General features: G+C 44.1%; 1 protein-coding gene across 4 annotated transcripts in view; it reads left to right on the top strand.

Annotated features, from left to right (window-relative positions):
• Lmo7 (LIM domain 7) overlaps positions 1-25,755 on the top strand; it is a 133,518-nt gene that overhangs the window by 24,668 nt on the left and 83,095 nt on the right. For 2 of the 4 annotated variants that reach the window (XM_032918301.1, XM_032918302.1), the window contains exon 3: positions 14,212-14,318. Coding sequence is in view for 1 of the 4 variants with exons in the window: in XM_032918304.1 (XP_032774195.1) it covers positions 13,572-13,694; positions 14,212-14,318 (230 nt within the window). In the remaining 3 variants the exon portion in view is untranslated. Of the gene's footprint in view, positions 1-13,514; positions 13,695-14,184; positions 14,319-25,755 lie in introns of those variants that run through there. The other 2 variants (XM_032918304.1, XM_032918303.1) reach the window with 2 other exon arrangements.

Here is a 25,755-nt window from a genome sequence, read left to right as displayed (position 1 = left end):
AGACTGCTCCTCTCCTCCGTGGATCTGCTTGCTAATCCTTATCTTCTTACCGATGCACTTCCATGGTGGACAGCACCACCGGAAGGAAGTTAATGAGCTTCAGGGCAGGAAACAAAGAGCTCAGCCATGTTCACCCAGACCCCCCTGTGATAGGTTTCACAGAGTGTCTTAGCCACTGTTCTTCTATAGCTGCCATGACCAAGACAACTCTTATAGAAGAAAGCATTTACTTAGGGGATTGTTTACAATAGTAGAAACTTATTTCATAATCATCTTGTCAGGAAGCAGACATATGTCCAGTGATAGACAGAACTCAGACTCTAGCATGTGCAAGCACGTACTATCCTCATGAAGAACAGGTTCAGGTCTGGTTCCAAAGCCAGAGAGTGAAATGCAGGAGATGGTAAAATAGCAAAAGAACTGGAACACTGGGATTTAGGACTCAGCACCTGAATACTCAGGCCTCTTTTCTAAATTGTAACCCGAATTGCTTGGTGAACATATATGAAAAGTGTCTCACGTAGAGATAGCAACTAGACCTGGACCAACGAAGTTGAAAGCAACCAGTTGCATAGCAGACACTGCCCGGACACCTTAGGTCTGGATCACATGGTCTTGGATCAACATGGTCTAAAACCATGGATTCCACAACCGTGGCAAGGAATCTCTGCAGCTCAGCCTCTGATTGAGGGGCAGTCCCAGCTAGCGTTCTGTTAACCTGACACAAGTTAGAGTCACCTGGAAGGAGGAAATGTCAATGGAGAGAATGCCTCCATGACATCCAGCCGTAAGGCATTTTCTCAATTAGTGATCAGGGAGGGAAGGCCCAGCCTGTGATGGGTGGTGCCCTCCCTGGGCTGGTGGTCCTGGATTCTTTAAGACAGAGGCTGAGTAAAACCATAGAAGCAAGCCAGTAAGTAAGCACCTCTTCATGGCCTCTGCGTCAGCTTTGGTCTCCAGTCTCCTTCCCTGCCCTGACTTCCTTCAGTGATGCTGTCTTAGATGGTACTTGAGAAGGCCATTAACGTTGTCTGTGCTCTAACTCTGTTACTGTTGCTGTGATGAAACACCATGACCAAAGCAACTCGGGGAAGAAAGGTTTGCCTTACACTTCCATACTGTTGTTCACCATCAAAGGAAGTCAGGGGACTCCAGGTCGGGAACCTGGAGGCAGGAGCTGAGGTGGAAGGGTGCTGTTTTTAATGGCTCTCCCCCAAGGCTTGCTTAGCCTGCTTTCTTTTAGAGAGCAGGACCACCAGCCCGGGGGTCGCTCCGCCCACAATCAGCTGGGCCCTCCCTCATCAATCACTAGGAAAATGCCCTACAAGCTCGCCTACAGCTTGATTTCTCAATCAAAGTTTCCTCTTAGATGAACACAGCTTAGGTCAAGTTGACATAAAAGTAGCTAGCAGCTTCTCAAGTAGACAATCAAGTGTGAAAGTGGGGTCCTGTTACGAGTTTTCTGTGAGTTTTAACTGATTTTTTTTCTTCCCTCTTTCTCCTTTCTTCCCTCCTGTTATGTTGCATGGCATAGTGATGTATCCTCAGTGGCTATTAGCAACCTCATTTTCTGTAGACAGCATGTCTGTCTCTGGCTATAGATAAGTGGATGTGATATAGTAGTTTGGATATCTTGAGGCTGTAGATTCTATTTAGCGTTAAGCGTTGGAAGTAAAAAGCACATAGATATATATGATGAAGTTTTCTTCCTGTTTTCTGCGATTGGAGACTTTTGCCTGTTTAAAGACAATTATTTAGGGGAAAGGTTGTTATAATAGCAAGTGTTTTGCCAGTGATGGTTCCTTTACCCTTTGCCCTGCCAAGTACTAGGACCCTTTATTTTTCATCAGTGTTTGGCTGAATCACGATAATTCAGTTTGTCCACTTTAAGTACGGCTTAAAAACAAATTAATAAAATAAAGACTTAAAAAAAGTGATCTAGATGGGCCCAACTCCAGAAGGACATTTATCAGGAATAGATGCTAACTATATTTTAGTTAGAAAAAAGGTCACGGGAACCCAGAATGATTTTATGTGGTCTCGGAGCTTAATTTATATTTTAAGCCTTTATCTATGACACTGTCAGATTTATAATTTAGATTTTCGTCTAGCCACTTTATTTTTGTTCTAAATTTGGCCAGCCGTATTTTATATATTTTCCTGTGAAATGCGAACTCGGGACACCTGCATATCGCTAGAGCATATGATGCCAATTGGCTGTGCGATTTCATTGCCAACAGAGAAAAAAAAAATAACCAATCCTGTAACATGATGTCCTGTGATCTCCCTCCGCCCACTCCCCCACTTATCATATGCCAGAGGCAATGCACACTGTATAATCCCATTACAACTTCTCTTTTGAAGCTCTCACTAAGAGTCCACTACCCTGCTTTTATGAGGTAAGCATTATTAATGAGACTGTGGCAATAAATTAGCACCTTGAGTTCCGGAAGCTTCACTTTTAAAGAGAGAATCTAGCACATAGAACCTGCCGTAAAGGAGGCATTGCTCTAGCTGGCGTGGTTCTCAGGTGGCTTGCATTATAGACCATGAAAACTGGGACCGTTTCACAAGGCCAAGTAGGATGGGACCGAGGCTGCTAATCTGCTGATTTTAAGTGGTCCAGGTGGGCTCAATGCAGTCACAAGCCTGGTGTAGAGGAAGAGGGGTTGAGGAGATGCTGATGGACTCAGTCTAAGTCTTGGGAGGTGGAAGGATGGGAGAGTGAGTGAAGGCGATGGCGGCCGTTAGAAGGTGGGAAGGTGAGGAAAAGTTTCTCTTGGAATGATGCAGGAACATAACTGGTGGACACATGGATTTCAGCTCACTAAGAGAACTTGGTTCAGTGCATCTCAGCCTGTAGGTTGAGAGCCCTTTCACAGGGGTCGCCTAAGACCACTGGAAACCACAGATATTGACGGGGTGATTGCTTATGTTAGCACGGTTACAGTTATGAACTAGCAATGGAAACGATCTTATGGTTGGCGTCACCATAACTCGAGGAGCTATATTAAGGGGTTGCAGCCCTAGGAAGGTTCTGAACTACAGAACAGCTACAGAACTCAGTGTCCGTCTGAGTTACAATGCGGTCAGTACTTGCTTACCAGTCCCACGGGATAATGTTTGGATTTGGTTGGGACCGGTGACCCTGGGTGCGTAGTGGTCCTCTGGTATCAAGTACAGGCAAGGGGACTGTAGTTTTGTTTTTAATGAGGATTTGAGTAAGGTAATATTTGCAAAGTGCTTTGGTATGCTACCGGAGGAAAAATAAAGTCCCAACAATAGGAAAAGTAGCCAGTTGAAATGAAGGACCAAGTAGATAATATAAGAACTGGAAATGCCCATGCAGTCGGATGACAAAGGACATTAAAGAGAGAAAATTTGACCTTAGGAGAGGCTATGGGGTCTTGGGAGATGCAATTTTGTTGACTTATGTTAGGAAAGGAGCGGTCTCGCTGTGCACTATGTACATGGGGTTTGGAGCAGTGCTTTTCCAGGGCCGAGACTTTAGAATAAAGGGAGTCAGCTTGGAGAAGCCGCAAGTCCTGGGGCTGGAAACCTTTGACTTAGGGCTGATGCTCCCAGGTGAGTGTGGGGTGGAGGTGGGGGAGTGCCTTGCAGAAGGAAGTGATCACTCCCAGCTGGTTCCGGTGTTGCCAGGCAATTTCCCCACCTTAAATTTGCTTCATAAAAGCTCTTTTTTCCATTGTGATGCTGTGCTCTTTAAAGTAGCTGTATTTTGGAGCACAGGACCCTTTTTTAGCAAGCTGCATTTAGAAAAAAAAAAAAAGCAGGTGAGTTTTAGCATGACTTGACTTTTGATGGAATGTGCGATTTGAATAATGTGTAAAACTGTCCCCTCATTCATGTGTCCTTTGGACAAAGTCTGCTACAGCTTCTGTGTAGGGTGCTATATCCCAGGTTAATTAAATATGTGGTCAAACAGCCTTTAGCAGAGCGCCCAGCCCTTTCCTCTTGGCTTCCTGTTGCCCTGCCCAGCTCTCTGCTCTGCCCTCACTTGCTGCTGTGGTAGGTTTTGCCCTTGTCTGCCAGCCAGTGCTGGCAAAGACTCAGCTGCCACGCTGCTGGATAATCTCCTGGTTCCTCTGTGTCTCTTGGCGCCTCCTCTGCCCTCTCATCGGTCCCTAGGCCTGTTCTCTTGCGTTACAAAACTTAACTGCTGCTCTTGGCCTCAGCTCTGAGCAAAGACCGAGCTCTTTTCTTTGAGACCCAAGAAAACTGAAAAACAAAAACAAGCAAACAACAAGCAAGATGAAGCAGTGTATGGTGAGGTAAACCTGTAATCCCAGGGCTCAGGAGGCTGAAGCAGAAGGATCTTAAATTTGAGCCCTGCTTGGATTTTATAATGCGATCTTGTCTCAAGTCAACAGAAGAGGGACAAGACTGCTTTCTTTCCTCATAAATAAGATGTGAAGCTGGATTTCTGATGACTACGTTCATAATACTCATAAATGTGTGTATTTGTTGATAACTCTGTTTACTGTATTTGCTCTTAACTAAGCCATCTAAGCCAGAAGATTTAAGATGATTCTACCTCACAATAAATTAGAAAGCAAGGGTTAGCCGAACAAGATGCCCTTAGAAGGCTGAGGCAGGAGAGTTGACATGAGTTCAAGGCCAGTCTGGGCTATCTAGTGAATTTGAGGCAAGTGAGATCCTCTCTTAAAATATCAAAAAAAAAAAAAAAAAAAAAAAAAAAAAAAAAAAAGGCAGCAGGACTGACTAGCTGATCAAATTGTGACTCAACTGCTTTTTGGTGGGTTCTGTATACTTGAAATGCAAATTTAGATATATTTTTGTCACCCTGATATTCCTGATATTTTGCAGTTTCTTAAAAAGAATTTTGATCACTTTCTATAACCTGAAAGGAGTCTTCAAGCATTTTTGAGTATGTATAACATGGACTCCAATATCTGTAGGGATTTCAGTGCACAGGGAAGAAGACTGGGTTTCACTTGAAAATGCTTTTGGGTGATTACCTCTCCAGACTGGAGACTCGTGGGGAACATTCCTCTAACATGGACTGTACTTGAGAAGATCTGGGATGGAACCCAGCTTTCCACGTGTCTATCAGGCTCCAGGGCATAGCCAGTGACAGTTTTGTGACCTTGCTTTATGAGAAGCAGCTGTACCCCTGTGTATCAGCTTCATCTGCCTGGCTCCTCTGTGTTTGCACGGAACTGCCTGGCCGGTGGTGTTTGCAGAACACCAGTGGATCCGGCTGGATGTCTCTGCTTTAGTGGGTACCCATCTCTGCATCACTTATACCTGAGAGCGTCTCGAGACTTTAGTGCTGCATCAAAACAGGAAAGGAATCAGGGTTTCTAAGTCTGTGCCTAACCTGATGCACATCGCGTACTCCTCTGTATATTAAAATATTCACTTACAATAGGCTTGCGCCTCCCTCTGCTACTTTAAAGCCACAAGAAGAGGCTTGTGTTGACTGGGGAGTAGGACTTTGAGGTGGTATTTAGTGGGAGCTTTGGAATAAGTAAGCTTGGAAAGGCTCTCAAAGCAGACCCTTAAGCCTGGCTTCATTCTCTTAATCTCTTAGGAAGTTGAGCTTAGTCATCTGTGAGGCATCCCTTTATTAGCCTTGTCTCTATAAAAACTCCCATTTCAGACAGACATTTCTTGACCTTATCTACTCGGGAAGTATTGACAGAAAGGGCTGGATGTAATGACGGGTCATTTCCATGTCTAGTTTCACACCGAGGAATGTGGATGATGTGATATATTCTCTCTGCCCTTCTGAAGTCAGCGCCCTTAGTAGTTTTCACTGAGGATATTTTTGTTATTTTGCATTCCTCAAGTAATAATAAGAATGACATAAGATAAGAGCCTAGGTGGTGTAGTATACTTTAATAAGGGTATAGACATTTGATAATAAATGGTTTGATGTAGAATAGAAAATAAATCTAGAACATAGTGTCATTCATGTAAGTTAGACCATATGCACATTTAAAATGTGTGAACATCTGTGAGTGTGTGTGTGTGTGCATGTGCGTGCATGTGTGCGTGTATGCATGTGTACATGTTTGTACAGGTCAAAGTTGAGCCTTGAAAGTTCCTCAGGATTCACTCACCTTTAAAGCATTATTGCATTTATGCCTGTATGATACTCATGGCGTGCATGAGGAGGTCAGAGGGCAACTTTGTGAAGTCAGTTCTCTCACTCCCTGAAGTGGGTTCCAGGCGTCACACTCCAGCCATCAGGCTAGCATGGCAGGTGATTGTACCCACAGACGCGTCTCTCAGGCTCTATCGACCTTGACTTTAGAGATGAGAAGGCTTCTCATTGGCTTCTCCTCACGGAGCATTAAGCTGGTCAGCCATCAAGGCCCAGACTCTCCTGTGGAGAGGCTACCCTCATGTACCACCGAGTCCAGCGATGATGGATTCCTGGGATCAGACTGTGGTCTTCCTACTTGAATGGTGAGCATTTTATCAACTGAGCCCTTTCCCCCCAGACACACAGCATTTAAAAAGAACACTACAACTTTAAACACATCGGCGAGGGCCACCTCTTAGAAGTAATTTCTCAAGAAGAAATTCACATTAGTTTCGAAGTTAATCATTTAGTGCTATTTATGGTAACATGTAATCACTGAACATTTCAGGACTTCAAAGTTAAACCTCTTGATCATTAAGTCGTTTCTTTCTCTTTTCCTCCAGCCCCTGGCAACCATCAGCCTGTATTTTGTCTCTAGGGGCATAGCCATTTTGGATGTTGCGTTTAAATAGAGCATGTGACCTTTGAGAGCTGGCCTCTTTCACTTAGTATAATGCTTTGGGAGTTCACCTAACCTGTAGAACGTGTTCATATTTTGTGGCTTTTTTTTTTTTTTAATGGGTGAGCATCAGTGTTGAATGCTGACATTGCAGAGCGTGCATCCATGTCTGTTTGTGGACATGGGAACTGTTTTTTGCATCTGGGTGTTGTGAATAGTGTGGCTATTGGTGTGTGGGTGTGTATGTGAACTTGGTTGAACATCTCTAATTTTTTTGGGATATCTCTGAAGGTGAGGTTATGGAGGCGAGTATGGGATTGGACCGAGGAAGAAAAATGGTAAAATCACAAAAGGAAAGAGTCCTTGTGTAGAGTGATAGCTGACTGAAACAGGTGTGGTTGTTTAAGTTAGGCTCCGGATGGTCACCCCAACAATTTCTATCTCTTGTTCTTTTACCTCTGACAAAAGAACAAAATGTTCTAAAGTAACAGGAGAATCGGCAATGGTTAAGGGCTCTAGAAGGAGAGACCTTGGTGAGGACTTGCCTCACCTCTGGCCTAGGATTTGAATGTTTGTTAGCTTCGTGCTATGCTCACACTCTGTCTTCAGGATGTAGAATGAACACACAGCCCACATGATTGAGATACATACTTGGGGTTTCTACAAAATGGACAATAAAGGGATGGAGTTGTGGCAATAATTCTATTTTGTTCTAGCTGGATGTGAGAGCTGTTTCTGGGCATTCCGCCCACCCCCCATAGTGAGTATCCTAAGGGGTGGGGAGCAGTGGAGGAGGGGCAGTGATCTTCTGCATTTGGGGAATCTTTGCCAGGAGACAGGTCTTAGTCATTTATTTACTTCCTAGTCCTTTGGACTTTATGGTCATAAAGGTGCTTTGTATCACTGTCAAATTCTTTGAGTGGTTTTCATTCCTCGGGACCGCCGTGCGTGGGAGCATCCCACACTCCATTCTGGAAACTTCCTCTCTTCCTCATGTTTCATAATCCTTTTCATGTTTTCATAACTATTCTTCTTCTTCTTCTGGTGCTAGATTTTCTTGCTTGCTTTTCTTTAACAGCCCTTTAAATATTGTTAATTGGAAGTCCTCCTTTCCCTCCTCTTCCCCCTTTCCCTCTCTCCCTGTCGTCTGTCTGCCTGGTCTGTCTGTCTGTACTGGAAAGGCAATCCAAGGCCTTTGGGAATACTGTCCAAGTGCTCTCCTACTGAGATATACCCTAGTGTTGTATTTTCTTGCCTTCCTCTCCACTTTGCTATTTTTCCTTTGGAGATGGGGAATTACTATGTAGCCCAGCTGAGCCCTAGCTCATGACCTTGCTTTTCCAAGAAGACTCATCTGCAACATTTACTTTAACTACGGCCAATGCCCAATGCATGCCTGACTCTTCAAACCAACTCCCTAAAAACAAACAAACAAAACCTCCCTATTTTTTAATTGGATATTTTCTTTATTTACATTGCAAATGTTCTCCCCTTTCCTGGTTTTCCCTTCACCCTTACATTTCAGATTTATTTTTATTTTTACACGTAAACATGTTTTACATGAGTGTATGTTTGTGTACTATGTGTATGCAATGCCCTCAGAAATGTGGAAGTGGGCACCAGCTCCCTGGAATTAGAGTTTCAGATGGTTGTGAGTTTCGTGTCAGATCTGGGAACCAAATCCAGGTCCTTTGAATAAGCAGCCAAGCCTTCTAACCTCTGAGCCATCTCTCCAGCTCTCCTTAAATTATATTTTAAGGTCAAATATTTCCATGGGCTCTGAAGTTGATTTATTGCTATCTGGAGATCCTGCCCAGGGCATCTGAAGTACAGTATCTCTGTACACTTTATGTTCCAACGTCGTGGTGTTCTATGTTCCTTAATGCAAGAGTGTCGTGATAACGTGTTTCCAAGATGATTCTCCCATTCTGACAATCCCTCCTGTGTCTCTAGGAATTATACCCAGTCAGCTAGGTGCTCTTGTACAGACGTTTTCCCTTCTGTAATGAGAATTCCAGAATGCTCAAGTCCAGTCTGGATTCCGCTCTTCGATTGTAGCAAAACCCCAGAGGGGAGAGAAAGGGAAGAACGGAAGGAAAAGCACAAGGCACCTGGGCATCACGGGATTGACAGCTGTCCAGAATGTTGAGTCAGTATATGTTGCTAGAATTGAGAAATAGTTTTCAGGCCTAGATTAAATTCAGAGCATTGGCAGGAAAACAAGGTTAATGGTGAAGTTGAGGGTGTGGTTATAAAACCCTTTGAGTTCCTAGAAAGATGTAAGGTAGTGCCTAGAACTGTCCAACCCAGCAATAGGGTTTCTAAGATGCCCCGGGTTGTTGTTCCTCCGTCTGCCTGGAAGCCCGGAGTAGAGGAGGTCCATGGGCCTGGCTTTCTGAGAGGGTAGTGAAGCTCAGTGGGATTCACGGTGGCGCTGCCATTCCTTAGGAAAACAGTTTTAACAGGTGCTGTCGGCCTCTGCAGAGAGATCCAAAATCTTTAGTCTCCCCCCGCAGTGTCTACAGGCAAGAGGCTAAACAGACGGAGAAAGCCACACAGCTGCTCACATAGGCTACTCTGCGAGGAAAAAGGAACTTAATGTTTAAGGTGAAATGAAGTGTCTGGAGGGAGGAGCCAGATAACCGTGAAGACTTTGGGTCCTAATGGAGAAAGTTCCAGAAACTTCCAGGGAGAGGTGGTTCCTGTGTGCCTTTGGTTTCTCCACAGCTTGATCTGGGGCGTGGAGGATACGTAGGGTTCAGGTTCCCACCTCCTCCCCTCCTGTCCTGTTTGCCTTCATCTCTCTCCATAGCTACACTGAACTGAAGGGAGCTCTTAGATACCATTAAGGTTTATCTTTGTTCGTTTGTTTGTTTGTTTGCTCTTGAGATGTCTCCCTGGCCATATTTAAAGCAGGCTCTCGTGACACGACGGCTCCTTTTCGCTCACAGGCAGTTGCGCTGAGAAGAGGCTCTACTCAAGGCTCTGCTCCGGGAAGCACACTTACACAACCTCATACACATCTGGAGCCGTCTTTGATGATATTCTAGGTTTTGATCTTACCTTGATAAGAGATAGGGATGGGGGGCGGGGTTATGGTCCAGCGAGATGGCTCAGTGGGTGTGCTGGACAGTTGTTACTAGTCACAGGCTGAAGTTCTCTGAAAGGAGGGACCCCGAATTAAGAAAATGTCTCCTGAATGGCATTTTCTTAACGATTGATGCTGACTGTGGTAGGGTAGCCCACTGGGTGATGCCATCCCTGGCTGGTGGTCATGGGTTCAGTAAGAAAGCAGGCTGGGCAAGCTGTGAGAAGCAAGCCTGTGAGCAGTACACCTCCTTGGCCTCGGCTTGAATTGTTGCCTCCAGGTTCCTACCCTGATTGAGTTCCTGTCCTGACTTCCTTCAGTGACGGACTATGCGTGTGGATGCATAAGTCAAATACGTTTTTTCCTCCCCCAACTTGATCGTGGTATTTCACGATAGCAATAGTAAACCTAAGACAGGGAGTAAAGGCATCTGCAAGGCTGCTGACTTGAACTTAATTCTAGAACCCATGGCGGAGAGAACCAACTTCTCTGGTTTCCTCTACCTGTGTGCTGTGGCTGTCATGTATCCATACTACACACATGCACACCCCCCCAAATACACATACTAAACGCATAAGTAAATAAACAGAATTTGGAGGCCTTGAGAGAGAGTGTGAATTTTTTGTATGAGGTTTGAATCTCTGGTGTCCAGACAATGAAATGTTGGTGCCGATATTCCAGTGGCCTGTGGTTTTATTTATGTCTTTGCGTAGTCTTCACAGAACAGGGCTGGTCTTTGTAACGGTAGAGTCATGTAGAGACGATGGGACAAGACTTTTAAAGCCAGAATGTGCTGCTTCCACTTGGCGTTCTCTCAGATCCCCAGCTCCATCGGCCAGGCCTATGGAAACATCTGTCTGCCAACCACATGAGAGAGTTACCTTGGGAACAGTCACAACACCAGGACAGGCTTTGCACGAGGGCAGCCTCAGCTGACGGTCCCAGTTAGAGCTCAGTGAGGGTCCTCCAAGTCAGAACCACCCAGTCCAGGCTGTCCCCACAGTCCAGACTCTCCAATCCCTGGAGACCATTGTCTTTTGCCTGATGCAGCCGTTTCAGGATCATCTGCTTTGGGACACTGCATGAGTGACAGAGGTCCTGCAGTGAGCCAGCACAAACCGGAGAACTTTCTTTGGAGATCTTTCTGGCATTTCATCCTAGTTTCTTAGTGAGCACGGCTATTACTAATGTTGGGGAGGAGGGGTATGAAAATCTCAACCCTTCTACTTTTTCTGTACTGTTTGCCCTTCTTTCACCCCCATAGAAACATGGTGAGAGGGAGCTACTTGGGTACCATTAGAGCTTATTATTATTATTATTATTATTATTATTATTGTTGTTGTTGTTGTTGTTGTTGTTATTTTGGTTTATTTTTTGGAGGTTACCTTTGGCCCTGACTGTGTAGGAATCACATGTGTTTAAAGCATGCTCCTTTTGAGAGGATGTCTTTTGTTGAGCTCTAGAATATTTGCGTGAGGAACCAGGGGGTTTGGACACCCCTCTCCTTGCCGACAGGGTTGCCTGTCCTTTGTAATGGCTTGCAGATCAGTATGCCACTTGCTGCCTGGATAAAGAAAACAGGGCCAGAAAGCATAACTAATCTCTCTATAGCAAGTCCTGGCTCCCAGGCCAATTAGATGAGGTTGATTTCCATTTGTGCTTGTTTTTGTTGTTGTTATTGCTTTTACTTTTTTTTTTCTAATGAAAATGATTGTGCCCAGCGAAGGCTAAATGCTCTCTTTTTATTATGCTGAGCTGGGTGTGGTTGCTTGATGCTGGAACAGACATGAAATTTTTATTTTATAATTTTGCGTATCCCCCGAGGCAAGGCTCCACTTGGATCCTTTGAAATTGCAGGAAATAAATTACCAGTGGGCTCCAGTCCAGGATGCAGAATGGAAGTTCCGATCCTGATTGGAGTAGGCCTCCTTTTCCAGTGTGTAGGCCGTGCGTGAGTTTAGATAGAACGTTCGTCTGCTTTAAAACCGAGAACCACTAAAGCCTTTAAAACAGCAGTCCGCCTCGTGGCTGATAAAAAGGTTTTACTCAAGACTAAGATGTAATCACGTCACTTGTATTTTTCCTTGAACTTTGTTCCCGATGGAGTAGAGTCATTTTCGATTTGAAGTGGTTTCTCTCTAAATACTTAGATGGGCTTTGAGGAATGTGTGGCTTCTCCCTTATCAACTTGAACATTTTGTTCACCAGGTAAGTGCTATTATGTTTCTGTAAAGTATGTGGGGGGTTTTTACACTTAGTTTCTTAAGATTATTCTATGTTTGATTGTGTTTATCTATCTATCTATCTATCTATCTATCTATCTATCTATCTATCTATCTATTTATCTATCTATCCATCTATCCATCCATCCTGATCGAGGTCCCGTGTTTTCTAGGCAAGCATTCTTCCACTGTGCTTTATTCTCAGCTGATAATTTTATATGAATTTAAACATTCAGAGCCAAATTAGGCAGATATGAAGGTGCTTAATAGTTTATTTTTCCTTCCCCCCACCTCAAATGTGAGATTTGCTCCCTGTTGGATATGGGATATTGGCCCAATTAGACATTTTTGTTGTCTGTTCTTCTGAGAGTGGGCATTAAAATTGTTAATTTGTGTTTTCAAATAATTACAGATAGCATAGCATTCAGATATTATAAACCTACTAGTGAAGATACCATTGTGTTCCTACTGGAGTTTTGCCAATAGGTTATCACTCTGTGTGTGTGTGTGTGTGTGTGTGTGTGTACACATTTGTACATGTTCATGTATGTGTACATGGCTATGTGTGCGTGTGTGTACGCATGTGTAGGGAGGTCAGAGGTCAATTTTAGGTGTCTTCCTCAGTCTTTTCTCTGCTTTATTTCCCGCCCTTACCTCTTGTACTTAATGCCAATTTAGAATTAAAGGGTCCTCTTTAGGCTGTTCAACTCTTTACTTAGAAATTTCTGTAATCTTTGGGGCCAACTTATTTCAAATGATGCAAACATTTCAGTTCCTGGCTAGTTCATTCATGTTGTCTTTGTCTGAGAGCATCCCGGAACAGCCTTCCTCTTGCACAAATAGTTGTTGTTGTTGTTGTTGACTTCTATTGTCCCCCGCTTCCTTGGCCGTTGGTGTTGCTTTTCTCCGGGCACACATTTTCCTCAAGTCCCCTTATACTCTGAGGAACCTAAGCTGTTGAATTGGCCTCTTCCCCTCCCATTCTCTCGGATATCCCTCTTACCTTGCATAACACCGACTCTGCTGCCTGTGCAGAGAAAGCACTGCCTTCTCCGAGTGGCAGGTAGTCTTTTAGTCTGTGGACCTCAGCTTGGGAAGGAGGTGTGGGGTGTGGCTCCAGGGAGGCCCATACCACAGAGGCGGTGTTGCCAGCCAACCTAAGTGGACAAGCATGTGCCAGCATGCAAGCAAGACATTCCCCTACCCACAACTCCCAGCGAAGCAAAAGCAGAGTCCACATGGAGTCACCAGGAACTCAGCCACATAAAATACTACTTCTTTTTCAAGAGCTGTAAGGGGCCATGCCAAACCTAATCCTGGTAACCGACTGTGTGTGGTTGCAAGGCAGCGCCCTGAAAATAGACTCCATCGCAAGAGGCATAGCACAGTGGCAAGCATTGGTTTGTAAATGGAGGATTGGGGCTTTGAAACTAGATAGGAGGTCAAGCTTGGAGGTGGGGGATAGGTTTTCAGTTTTTTTGGAGGCAGCTCTTCAGACAGGTGCAGGGAATGAGTAATATGCCACTCCCCAATGGCACAGCTCAGCCAATGAGCACCAGGCTTCTCCCCGGTCGTATAGCATGGTCTCTGTGCCTGTCACGAGCTGGATCGGCAACCAAACCCAGATTCCAGGTGTGGTATTCCACAGCCCTTCTGTAATTTGTAATCATAGAAACAGAACGTTCCTCCTCTTATTTCTTCCCTGCCAACAGTTTCTGGGTGGGTGAATGTCAGTAGCTGGAGTTATTTTTAAAGAGGTGAAGCTTGTCGTGCGGAGCTGGGAAGAGGGCGTTTGTTTGCAGAGCCGAGCTGACATCAAAGTGTAGATTTCTGCTCACTGGCTAGGCGCTTGTCCTATAACAGGTAATGTTTAACGTGCCAGTCACAAAGATCACAGACGCAGTGTATGCTCGGGCATAAGATAGCACCACCTTTTTATGCTCTGGAAGACTGAAAGGCTATACGTGCTCACAGACTTTTTTTTTTTTTTTCCTCCTTCTTTCGAATACACTTATGCGGCGGTTCTTGCCACCGCCTCTTTTGCTGACTATAATTGGACTTTGAAGTTGCGAACTTGTATCATAAAAATTGGTAACCTTTGTCTGAGAGCAAGCTCGGCTAAGCAGTCACTTTCCGATTCTTTTCGCAGGATAACATAAACGTTTTTTTGAAAGCTTGTGAACAGATTGGATTGAAAGAAGCCCAGCTTTTTCATCCCGGGGATCTACAGGATTTATCAAACCGAGTCACTGTCAAGTAAGTTTCACCAATGTGTTTTACATGTATAATAAACCTACCATATCTAAATGTTTTATACATATATATATATATATATATATATATACATATAAACTCTGAAGGCTTGCAGCTTAAGTGAAAATGATTGCTGAGAATTTCTGTGCTTATGGAACTGTCTTTCCTCTGTGTCTTTCTTGTGTCTCATTTCCAAAATAGACTCTTTAAAAAAAAAAAATCAGCCTGAGGAATGGAGAGTTGTGAGGCCATCTGTAATTGATAGCGTGTCAGGATCTTGCTGTAAATCTCTATACCGACCAGAGTGGCGGTTTTTAGTTTAATGTTTTACGGCAATGCTCATGCTTGGTTGCTAATGGTGATGCTGTTCATTTTGATTATGAAGTGAATGCAGAAGCCGTTACTGTGCTTTAAAGGTAAAAAGGATCAGTTTAAAGTTGCTTTTAGGTAGTTGGAAAAATGACAGGGACAACTGGCGAAAGCCACCTTGGTCATATCTGGCAGGACCATCTTGCCCTAGGGCCAAGAACCTTGTCATCGGTTGCCATTAGAATACTGAACCTTTCCCACCATTCTAGTACTTTGGGCCAGATGGTCAAAGCGGAGGTGAACCCACATTCATGGGCATTCTGCTGGAGTTCAGGTGGACAGTGGTGTCCGTGCGTGAGTGTATGGTTTCAGGAACATTCTTTTAATCTGTTAGGTTTTTTTCCCCCTCCCCTACAAGTCTAATCTACATCCAGGAAATCCGTAATAAAATTATGTTGCTCGGTAAATGTGCCATGGACGTTATATAATTTTGAAATAATACTTCCCTCGTTATCTGGCCTCTTGAACCTAATTAACATGTTTCCAAAGCGAGGAAACGTGCCTTGTTCCCCTTGTAGACAAAGTGAAAATGGAAAACTTTGTCTGTGCTCTAGATAAAGATTTGCGTACTTTCTGTCCCCATAGGATAGCGTCAGTCACCATTAAAACCAACCAGGAAACCTTAAACAGGGCCACTGTTTCAAGGGGGGGGGCGAGAAATACTGCTATGAATAGTTTTGATAATCTTCGCTGTCCAATCTGAAAATCTCAGTAAATATTTTCAAACGAACGACCTGTCCCACACGGGCCCACCTCTTTCTGTGAGCTGTTTTCCCAACTCCACAGTGATAATATCTTCCTGGAAGGGTAGTCCGTCCACATTTCTGATGAATTTGAAAGTTCCAATCTGAAGTTTTGTTGCTGAAAATACCTTCCCTATATCCAAGGTCCTTATAACGTCTGGTGAAAGTGAAAAACTATTTAATTTTTCACCCTACTCAGTACTTCCTATCCCAGGACCTATCTGGGGAAAGAGACTTCAACCTTTGAGATATTCTTCCCTTGAGCTGGTGATGTGTATTAGGGCTAAGTGTTGCTCTCTACGATCATATCGCTTTGAACCTTGGCAGCCTAGACTTGAAGAGGCTTACAGACTGGGAGAAACATGTTTGCTGGCCCCTACTTTCAAGAGCGTTGTACACAGGGCCTGCCTGGAACTGCTTCCAGGAGTGGTTGGGTCTAGAGTGTTGACAAGAAATCAGTACCTGGGCTCAGTCTTCAGTGAAATTAAATTACTGACAAAGTGAAACCGGGATTGTGCGAAGCCGAAGCTAGAGCCGGCAGAACAACTTGTTTGAGTGGAAACCACAAACCTGTCACAGCACGGTGTCCCTCGCTCGTTCAGGGTGAGAGCCGCTCTCCGTCTGCTTGAACACTTTCAGTGCTTGGGTCTTGCTGGGCCTTAAAGGGTGAGCTCTGGGTCTACCGCAGTGAAAGGCTCAGTGCCTGTCAGACAAGATTGAAGATCACTGGCGAATGACCTCCCTTGTGCTTCGAGAAAGCGCCGTTCATTATGAGATCAGGCTTAACGGGAGACAAATGACTGCTTAGTGAAGAGAGAAGTGTGGTTGTTGGTTTTGGTTTGGACTGTTATGTAACACATAGGCTCCCGTAGGTCGACTCTTGACCTAGCATTGTTGTAGATTAAAGGACTTGGCATCGATTAGATCGGTGGTTCTCTTGTGGAGGTAGTTTTCCCTTCCTGGGGACATTTGGCAAGGTGTGTGGAGACATTTTTTTTTCATTGTCGTCATTGGTGTGCGGTGCCTACCCAGTGGGTTGGGGTGACGCTAAGTGCCCTGTAGCCCATAGGACAGACTCAACAGGGGAGGGGTTTTCTGTTCCAGGTGGTAATAATGCTGGGGTTCAGAAATTCCAATGCAGGCATAGAAGACGCTCTTTGCCAGCAAAAGAAGCTATGGGGAAATGAAGGACTCTGACTAGGCTTGTGACACTGCTCTGATGTCACGGCACCTGCTGTCGTCTAATAATTACATTTCTGTGTGAGTTCAGTATTCTTATCTAGTCGCAAGGGTCCTCCTTGTGAGTTGTCTGAGAGCGTCAGTGTGTGTAGTATTCCGAGATTGTTTTACTCATCTACAAACATTTGATTTGGCAAAAATGTCGTAAGTGACATGTGGTGCCTTTACTGAAACACTCGGGCTATCTCAGGGCACGCAGACATAGGCTAGCCTTGCTGCACGTGCAAAGCAGCCATGGTATACCAGGAGAGAACAGTAGCAGTTAATACGCTCTGTGCGGGGAACAGAAGGTGTTCAGTCTGTGGGTGGAGGAGAAGATACAGTGGCTGCACTGAGTGAGGGAGAGTTGCAGCGTGCTTGAGAGTGAGGACAGAAATGGTTCGGGAGTTGCTGGCACTGAGTTTGGAGGAACCGAGAGCTAGGACATTGCTTTTCAGCAGCGTGTGCCTTACAATTGAATTTGCAATGCATTCCCACCAATAAGACAGAACTAGAGCTCTCCTCATGCTTTTGTAAACGCATGCACTCATGTACGATAAGTAGGAGTTTGAAGTTTTTCACAGTGCATTTGAATGATGCTACTCATTATGGTATTGTGTCTTATTCACAGGTCAGTAGGAGCCATTCATATTAATTTGTTTTTCTTCCCAAAGGGTTAATAAATAAACTTAGGATTTGATCTCCATGAATGGCAGACGAGGGTTAACCCAGTCTGTGGCCATGAAACTTAGCCTCACATCCTTATAACCATTTTACCGAGTTGTCCACACAGAATTGAACCTACCTAATCCATGGGGAATGAATGATGAGGCGCCCCCTACCCAGTGACCACAGAGGCAGGCCAAGAACACTGAGAGCACCCCAGAACAGGTGTGAAGGTCTCTGATGATTTCAGATCAAAAAGAGAGAAAGAGAGTGACCGATTATGTTAGAAACTAACTCATTGGAGAAATCCTACACCCTGTCTTACAGGACTCTGAGTCAGTGGCAGGGTCAGGCTCGATATTAAAACTTTGTATGTTTAACAACTTTTGACTTAAAAAGTAAAGCTCGTATTTAAAGCATCGCTTAAAACAATTTCTTTTTCTCTTTTAGCGTGTGTGTGCGTGCGCGTGCTCGTGTATCCACATGCGTGCAGTGGTTGCCAGTACGTGTGTAGATGCACTTACGCACCATACACACACATGTGGAGTCCAGAGGTTGAAGCTGGTGTCTTCTCTCAGTTTCTATTTGAGTTTTTATATTTTTGGTTGTGACTCTAGCCTTTAACAGCTGAGCCATCTCTCCAGCCCTCTACTTGAATATTTGAGACAAGGTCCCTTACTGTCCTGAAACTTGCCAAGGAGGCTAGTCCGGATGGCCAGGAGACCCCAGCGTCTTCCTGCTTTTCATCACCTAGGGCTGGGGTTTCATGTGCAGGGCCCTGTGCCTGGCTTTTATGTGCGCGATCGAGATTTTAACTCAGTTCCTCATGTTTTGCCCAGGAAGTACTTTACTGACTAGTGAGCCATCTCCCCGAGCTACTCAAAACAATTTCTATCAAACATTTCAAGTTGCAGATTTGAACAGGCTGTAAACATGTTTGTTCCCTCCACCCCCTCAGCACTGCAGTCTAGATTTTAACACTTTTTCAGATGCATTCTGTTCATAACATAATTACTGAATGGCAGTGCTTTTGAACACAATATTACAGTAAGGAAATTATCTTCTTGTATGAATTTAGTGCTGCTTTTATTTAGGTCAGCACACTTTAATATGAAATGCAACTTTAAACAGTGCTGTCTTCTGGCTTTTCTTCTTATGTATTACCTTTAAGGTACAGATAATCAAGTTTTTTTTTTTTTGTTTTGTTTTGTTTTTCCTGGCCTTAAACACTTGCTAGTTGCCAAAGGGAACAGTGATCGGAAGTAAAATTGGTATTAATATCTACCCATTACGAAACTTATGAGAAAGTCAAAATGACATTCCAGGTGTTCAGATCTATGGTTTCAGAGGCCAGCCTGGTTTTTTGTCACAGCACTGTGAAGTCATTAAGGCTCCCAGATGGCACTCTAGGCAAAGCCTGTCAAATGTGTTTCAGTGTCTATGAATTTATCTGTAGTTTTTTCAGGTAGATATAATTAATTTGAGTACTTTTTACCCTAAGATTATTATGTCTTTCCTTCCCCCCATCTTTATTAACTTGAGTATTCCTTATTTACATTTCGATTGTTATTCCCCTTCCTGGTTTCTGGGCCAACATCCCCCTAGCCTCTCCCCCTCCCCTTCACTATGGGTGTTCCCCTCCCCATCCTCCCCCCATTACCGCCCTCCCCTCAATAATCACGTTCACAGGGGGTTCAGTCTTATCAGGACCAACGGCTTCCCCTTCCACTGGTGCTCTTACTAGGATATTCATTGCTACCTATGAGGTCAGAGTCCAGGGTCAGTCCATGTATAGTCTTTAGGTAGTGGCTTAGTCCCTGGAAGGTCTGGTTGCTTGGCATTGTTGTTCATATGGGGTCTCGAGCCCCTTCAAGCTCTTCCAGTTCTTTCTCTGATTCCTTCAACGGGGGTCCCGATCTCAGTTCTGTGGTTTGCTGCTGGCATTCGCCTATGTATTTGCTGTGTTCTGGCTGTGATGTCTTTCCTTTTTGCAACTGTTTGTATGTGTGTCTCTGGGAACATATATATCATGGGTGTGGGTGCTCTCATAGGCCAGGAGAAGGTATTGGATCCTCTGGAGCTGGAGTTACAGACAACTGGTTGACCTGAGCACTGGGTAGTCAATCATGGAGTCATTTCTCCAGCCATCAATAATTTTTTTCTCTTAAATTTAAGCCTGGTTCTAGATTATTATTATTTTTGCAATTTTGCCTTTTAAATGGGTAATTTTTTTCCCCCACTTCCTCTTTTATTTATCTAAAGCAAGCTAGCACTATCCAAGCTCGGATCTGTCCCTTGAGCATGATGACGTCCACCTGTCACTGTGTGTCACTATTTTAAGTGTTCCCCTTCCCGTCAACTCCAGAAAGAGCAGGCAGAAAGGGCATTCACTGTGCCCTGTACACCTGTGTCTCCTTGCACCCCTCTTCAGGGAATAGAGACTTCCTGGCATGGGACCATGAAGTCCTCTGAGAGGTCTGTGGCCCTGGTGGTTGCCATCAGGTGAAGTTGGTGAATGCTTGTCACGTGCACATCTGAGAGTCCTCACCTCTGCTCGGGGAATATGAAGCAGGTCTGACGTTAAGTAGTCCTAGCAGAACGCAGCTTTTATTTGTCCCCGATTTTTGCTATTTCCAGTTCTTAATCTATTTCTCAGAAGCAAAAGCTTCTGCTCTTTCTTCCTTCCCTTTCTCTACTCCAAATCTCAAGCTGTGCCACTGGGCCTGACTCTGCTTGGTCAGCTGGCTGTGATTTCATGCTCTGGTCTGACCAGAGTCTTTACCGTCACGGGCAACCTTACTTATATTCATGCTTCAAAGGGCCTCCCTCCGCGGCTGATCTGATTAGCAGTTGACACCAGTCAGGCCATGGGAGTTTGACAGGTTATCGCCTCCCCCATCAGATAGCAACTGTTTCATAACGGGGCCTGAGACAGGTACTTTGCTGAAAGACATTCATCTGTCTTTCAAATCATTGTCTGTAGGGCCCCTGTGCTCAACCAATCTCGCTTTTAAAATTACATGCCCAGGCACATCGGCAGTCCCCCCACCCCAGCTGTCGATTTATCCATTTCTTTTAGATTTACTTTATGTGAATGAGCCTTTTGTCTATGAATCACATGCACCTGATGCCTGTGGAGTTTAGAGGGGGGTGCTGGGTCCCCTGAAACTGGAATTACCGATGGCTATGAACTTATCATGTGAGTGCTGGCAGCTGAGCCCAGGTTATCTGCAAAGGCAACAACTGTGGAGCCATTTTTCCAGTTTCTCCCAGCTGGTGTGAGCTACCAGCATTAGGTGGTATTTCTCTCAGAGTTTCTTGCTATGTTCTGTTTCTTGCTATGTTCTGGTCTGTTTCTTCTTCTTCTTCTTCTTCTTCTTCTTCTTCTTCTTCTTCTTCTTCTTCTTCTTCTTCTTCTTCTTCTTCTTCTTCTTCTTCTTCTTCTTCTTCTTCTCCTTCTTCTTCTTCTCCTCCTTCTCCTTCTCCTCCTTCTCCTTCTCCTCCTTCTCCTTCTCCTTCTCCTCCTCCTCCTTCTAGATTTATTTATTTATGTATGTGAGTACAGTGTCGCTGTCTTCACACACACCGGAAGAGGGCATCAGATCCCATTACAGATGGTTGTGAGCCACCATGTGGTTGCTGGGAATTGAACTCAGGGCCTCTGGAAGAACAGTGTTCTTAGCTGCTGAGCCGTCTCTCCAGCCCCGTTCTGGCCTTTTAACATCATCTGTGTGATGGCAAAAATAGGTAGAGTTTATCTCCGAGTAAAAGAGTCACTTCATTGAGGAAGAGAAAGTTTTGTTTTAGAGAGGTAATTTACCTGTTTACCATGTTAAAACATTGATACGGCTTTCTGACAGGTATTTACGATCCCTATGATGGGATTTGCTTGACCATTTGACAGTCTGATGAATTCATGAATGTACCGGGATGTAAGTCAGTGTGGAGAGTTGAGCATGTGCAAAATTCTGAGTTCAAATTCCCTTCAGCTGGGTATGGTGATGTATGCTTATAAATGCCAGGGGGGTGAAGACAGGAGCATGCCAGGGGTTGCCTATAATCCCAATATAAGGAAAGTGGAGACAGAGATCAGAAATCCAAGATCGTCTTTAGCTACGCAATGAGAAGGTGACTAGCCTGAGCTATAAGGCAGCCTGTCCTCCTGACACCCAGCAAAGGAAGAATAGATGAACTTACCAGGTTCTTTGATTTAAAAAAAGTACAATCATTTGAACTTTTTAATCAAGGAACTCTTCTAACTGGAGGGCACATGGATTTTCCATTTGGGATCTCTATGTTCTTATTCATTTACGTGAAAACTTTCTCCAAACCACAAAAACTATTTAAAAACTAGGAACAAATATTAGTCCTTTTATCTCCTGTTCTGGTACCCAGTGGAAATGTTGATGTGAAAATTGGATTTTAATTATAGTCACATCCTGGGTACTCCCAAGATCACACCCCAAAGGTGGGGAAAAGCTGATTTTTTTTTTTTTTTCCCATTGCCCGGTTTTCCTTTGTTCTCATCAGATGCAGAGCTGACCCAGCAAAGCAGTTGCTGAACTTCTGGTTTCAGTCACCTTTGACCTATCATTGTAGGGTAATGATATGGTATATTACAACACGTTCTGAAACTGCACAGCGTGGAAGAGAGGCGAGCTTATCGCTTACTTGCCAAGAGGAAGCAAAGCGAAGTGGGAACTTTGAACCATGAGTCTTTCAAAGCAGTTGGTGGAAATTTCAGTAAATCCTTCGATCATCGTATAAATGATACACATTTACATCTGGTGTGTTTATAATTACATAATTGCATTTGTGTGCTCACATGACCCATTAGAAACATGGCACAGCCATTTCCTTTCTATGTGCTCATAGTATGATTATGTACCTTTCTCTGTCTGGTGAAATCTGAAATGCACATTTCAGGGTGCTTATGTAGGATGTGAAATTTTCTGTAAAGCTTAAGGGCAAGGAAGAGTTTTGAAAGCAGGCGTTCCTGGTGAAGGTAAATTCTTACAATAAGTCACAAATGTTACTTTAATAAGACATTTCGCCGACAATTACAGTAAGCCTTCCTCTCAAAGCTGGTAGCATGCTGGTTGGTAAACTACCTGTCATGGTGACAGTGACACAATTAAAAGCCATCTGGAGAGTTGAATACTAAGAAAATCGACCATTCCCTAGTGGTTCATTTGAACTGTTTCCATGAAACCTCTGGCTGAGATTCGATCACTTTTCTCTGGGATCCAGTACTAAAATTCAAGTGAGGAGTGTCACTTGCCGTGGCTTCTTCGAGGATTTTTGGTGTCTCCTGAGTTGGGTTAAGTTTTGTTTGTTGTGGTAAATGTTTGACCTCAGTCAGGGGTTTCTACCCTACCTTAGATCATTCAGTTCCCAGATAAGAGACATACAATTTTTATATTTATAATTAGCCTTAAATAGCACTAGAGCTGGGCAGATGTCTACCCTATTAGTATCTACTTCCCTATCAATAACCTTGAGTTATAACTTGCCATATAACTTGCACCTGGGCAACTCTGAACTCCAATTGGCCAGCCCTCACGTCCATGTTTTCATGTCTCACCTACCCCATGGCATCTTCTCCTCTCTCCCTTGTGGTTCTCCTCAGACCCCAAGGCTGGAAACAGAAACTCTGCCTACCTCTCTTCTGCCCAGCTATAAGCTGCAGGCGTCTTTATTCAACCAATAATCTGAAACTAAGGAGCACGGTTACATAACATCACTTGGTAGACAGGAGGATTCCCTTGTCCCCGGGGACAACCAGGGCCAGTATTGCAATATACAGCAGCAGACCAAACCTCAACACTTGTATTTTTGGTGGCCTCAGCCAGGTCACTTTTCCTTCTTGTGGTGGATCAGCAGACCATCTCTGTAAATGTACCATCGTGACAAATGGTAATTTCTTGCTTGCTTTGTACCATGCTGTGTGCTAAGTTCTGGACTTAGATCACTAAAAATGACAGAGGTAATTGCTGTCTGCCTGAAATCTGGATGGTACTACGGTTTGGATGGCACCCTGCCTCTAGAGAGTGTTGTGTTGCTTAAGGAAATCAGCATGTACACGTACAGCGCCCAGCTTTTAGCAAGTAAGTGCCCGATGAGTACTAAAGTGTTACTGCGAACATTTGCATAATCTAGTTGCCTGTCTTGATCCTGTGAAGAAAATACATGTACCATTGAGGGAGAAAGTTGGCGCTGGCTGTTTAAATTGTGATTGTCAGTTATGGGTCTTTGTTTTTCTGAATTTAGGCGATCTGGGACTCACTCTCTCTACTGGGGGTAGATGCTTGACTAGATGTCTAGTTATATGCATGTGACTGTGGGTGCCTACAGAAGCCAGGGGGGTCGCCTCTTCCTGGAGCTGCACTTCATCCTGTGTGGGTGCTGAGAACTGGGTGCTGATGCATTCCAAGAGCAGGGCATGTTCTCTTCAGCCCCTTTAAATAAAAGTATTGGCAAAGACCCTATGGTCAGCCGATTTGATATAATGACTAGAGTGAAGGGTCTGCTGTCATTTCTGTCACATTGCATGTGGGACCAAGTGGCCGTATTAGTCAACTTTTTAAAAATTCAGGTTTCCACTGTATTTCCTGAAAAGGTCAAGATTTTAATTTGAATTATAATCTCCATTTTAAGAAAGGGCACACCAGAAATACTTCCACAGATTCAATGGTGCCATTGCAGCGCATTCAAACCCAAGCTAATGTTGCCTTCTCTCCCTGTTTTGTGAAGTGTCGTTTCCGACACAGGGAGGTGATTTACGCAGATGAGGTCAGAAGCCGTTATCAGAAAGGATGCTGGGGGGCTTGCATTCGTTCTCTTCTTGGAATAGCCATTCGTGATCTTATCACGGGCGTTTCAAGGCAGTCCTCCACTGAGAATAGACTTAATTACTCCTCTGGGCTGGGCCACTTTGTCCCATCGAAGTGTAAAAAGCCTTGGTTTTATGATCCGAAGGCATCCATAGTTTAAAGTGTGGTAGGGTTAAGGGTGAACAAGTATATATAGAGGATCAGTTTTACATACAGTGAGAAATTAAAAAAAAATGAACTATGGTTTTCTATTGATGTTTTAAAAAATACATTAATAAATAGAATAGACGTAGAAGCTGTTCATTGGTTATCATTTGTTTGCTTCTGGAGAGTCTAGGCTAAGGAAACAGTAACAGTTAAAAGGAAATTTCCTGGTATAGTTTCTGGCATTCTGGGTGAGGTTGGTGGCTGAAGACTTCATCCTTCATCTCTCAGACACATACACCTTTCTCGTGCCTCTCCTAAAGATGGAAGATTTATAAGCACCGAGCAAATATGTACAGTACCCCATGCAAACAGTGCCGGCACCACTGGAGAGACTTTCAACACGAAGGAAAAAGGCCACCTGTCATTGAAATCTAAGAGGCACGCACTAATATTCTCAAATGTGATTGGTATGGTTTTTGTCATGTTATCATCTGAAAAGCATATGAAAGACAGTTTGAAGGAACGCAGCTAAGATTAGCCAGCTTTTCCTAAGCTTTAAAAGGAAAGTAGGATTTAGTGAGCTTGAGGGAAGCACCTGCTTTGAATTAAGCACTATTTGCATTAACCCTGCTTCAATTGTCACTTTACCTCGGAGTTTGCTCTGTGGGCTCAACACAGTTACAAAATATCTCAAGTACCAGGGTTCCTGCAGTTCTCTCTCACTGGAACAATATGGACAGCTGCCAGCCCCAAATACTTCTGCTTCGTATTTTCTCTCCTCAGTTTACCGAGCTGTGGAAACTTTCCTCTAAGGACTGCTGCTCAGTGTGTTACTAGGCTTCTTTTGCTTCATCTTGGAGAGAAAATTCTAGAAAAGTGTATTTACTTATAAAATGTCACTTCCAGATTTCTGTGACTCTGAAGAGCCCAGATTGGTGAATTTACTTTTTCAAAGGGGTGTGGTCTGTGACTGGGAGGAGACAGTGTCTGAGTTTGGGGTCTATGGCTGTTAGGAGGCACCATGACCATGACAACTCCTATCGAAGAAAGCGTTTGGGGCTGACTTACAGGGTCAAAGGTTTAGTCCATTATCAGCATGGAGGGCAGCATGGCAGAAGTGCTGAGAGACGTAGCTGAGAGTTCCACATCTAGATCTGTAGGCAGGGCTTGGTTTAAACTTTTGCAAACCTTAAAGCCTACTACCTCCAGTGAATTACTTCTCTCCAGCCTCCACACCCCTTAATCCTTTCAAGTAGTGCCATTCTCTGGTGACCAAGCATTCAAATCTATGAGCTTATCGGGGCCACTCTCATTCAAACCACCACAGACAGCATGAGTGACATTGTCCTTAGCTGGAGGTAGCCATAGTATGCAGTATCCCAGATTACTGAGAAATAATATAACATTCCCTTGTCCTTGTGTAACTATTAAGAAATGGTGGAGAGTTTTAATGGCTTTATTGAA

This window comes from Rattus rattus, chromosome 12 (genome assembly GCF_011064425.1).
Source record: "Rattus rattus isolate New Zealand chromosome 12, Rrattus_CSIRO_v1, whole genome shotgun sequence".
Taxonomy (NCBI): domain Eukaryota; kingdom Metazoa; phylum Chordata; class Mammalia; order Rodentia; family Muridae; genus Rattus; species Rattus rattus.
Note: the sequence above shows the minus strand (reverse complement) of the source record. Positions and strands in the feature narration are given on the sequence as shown.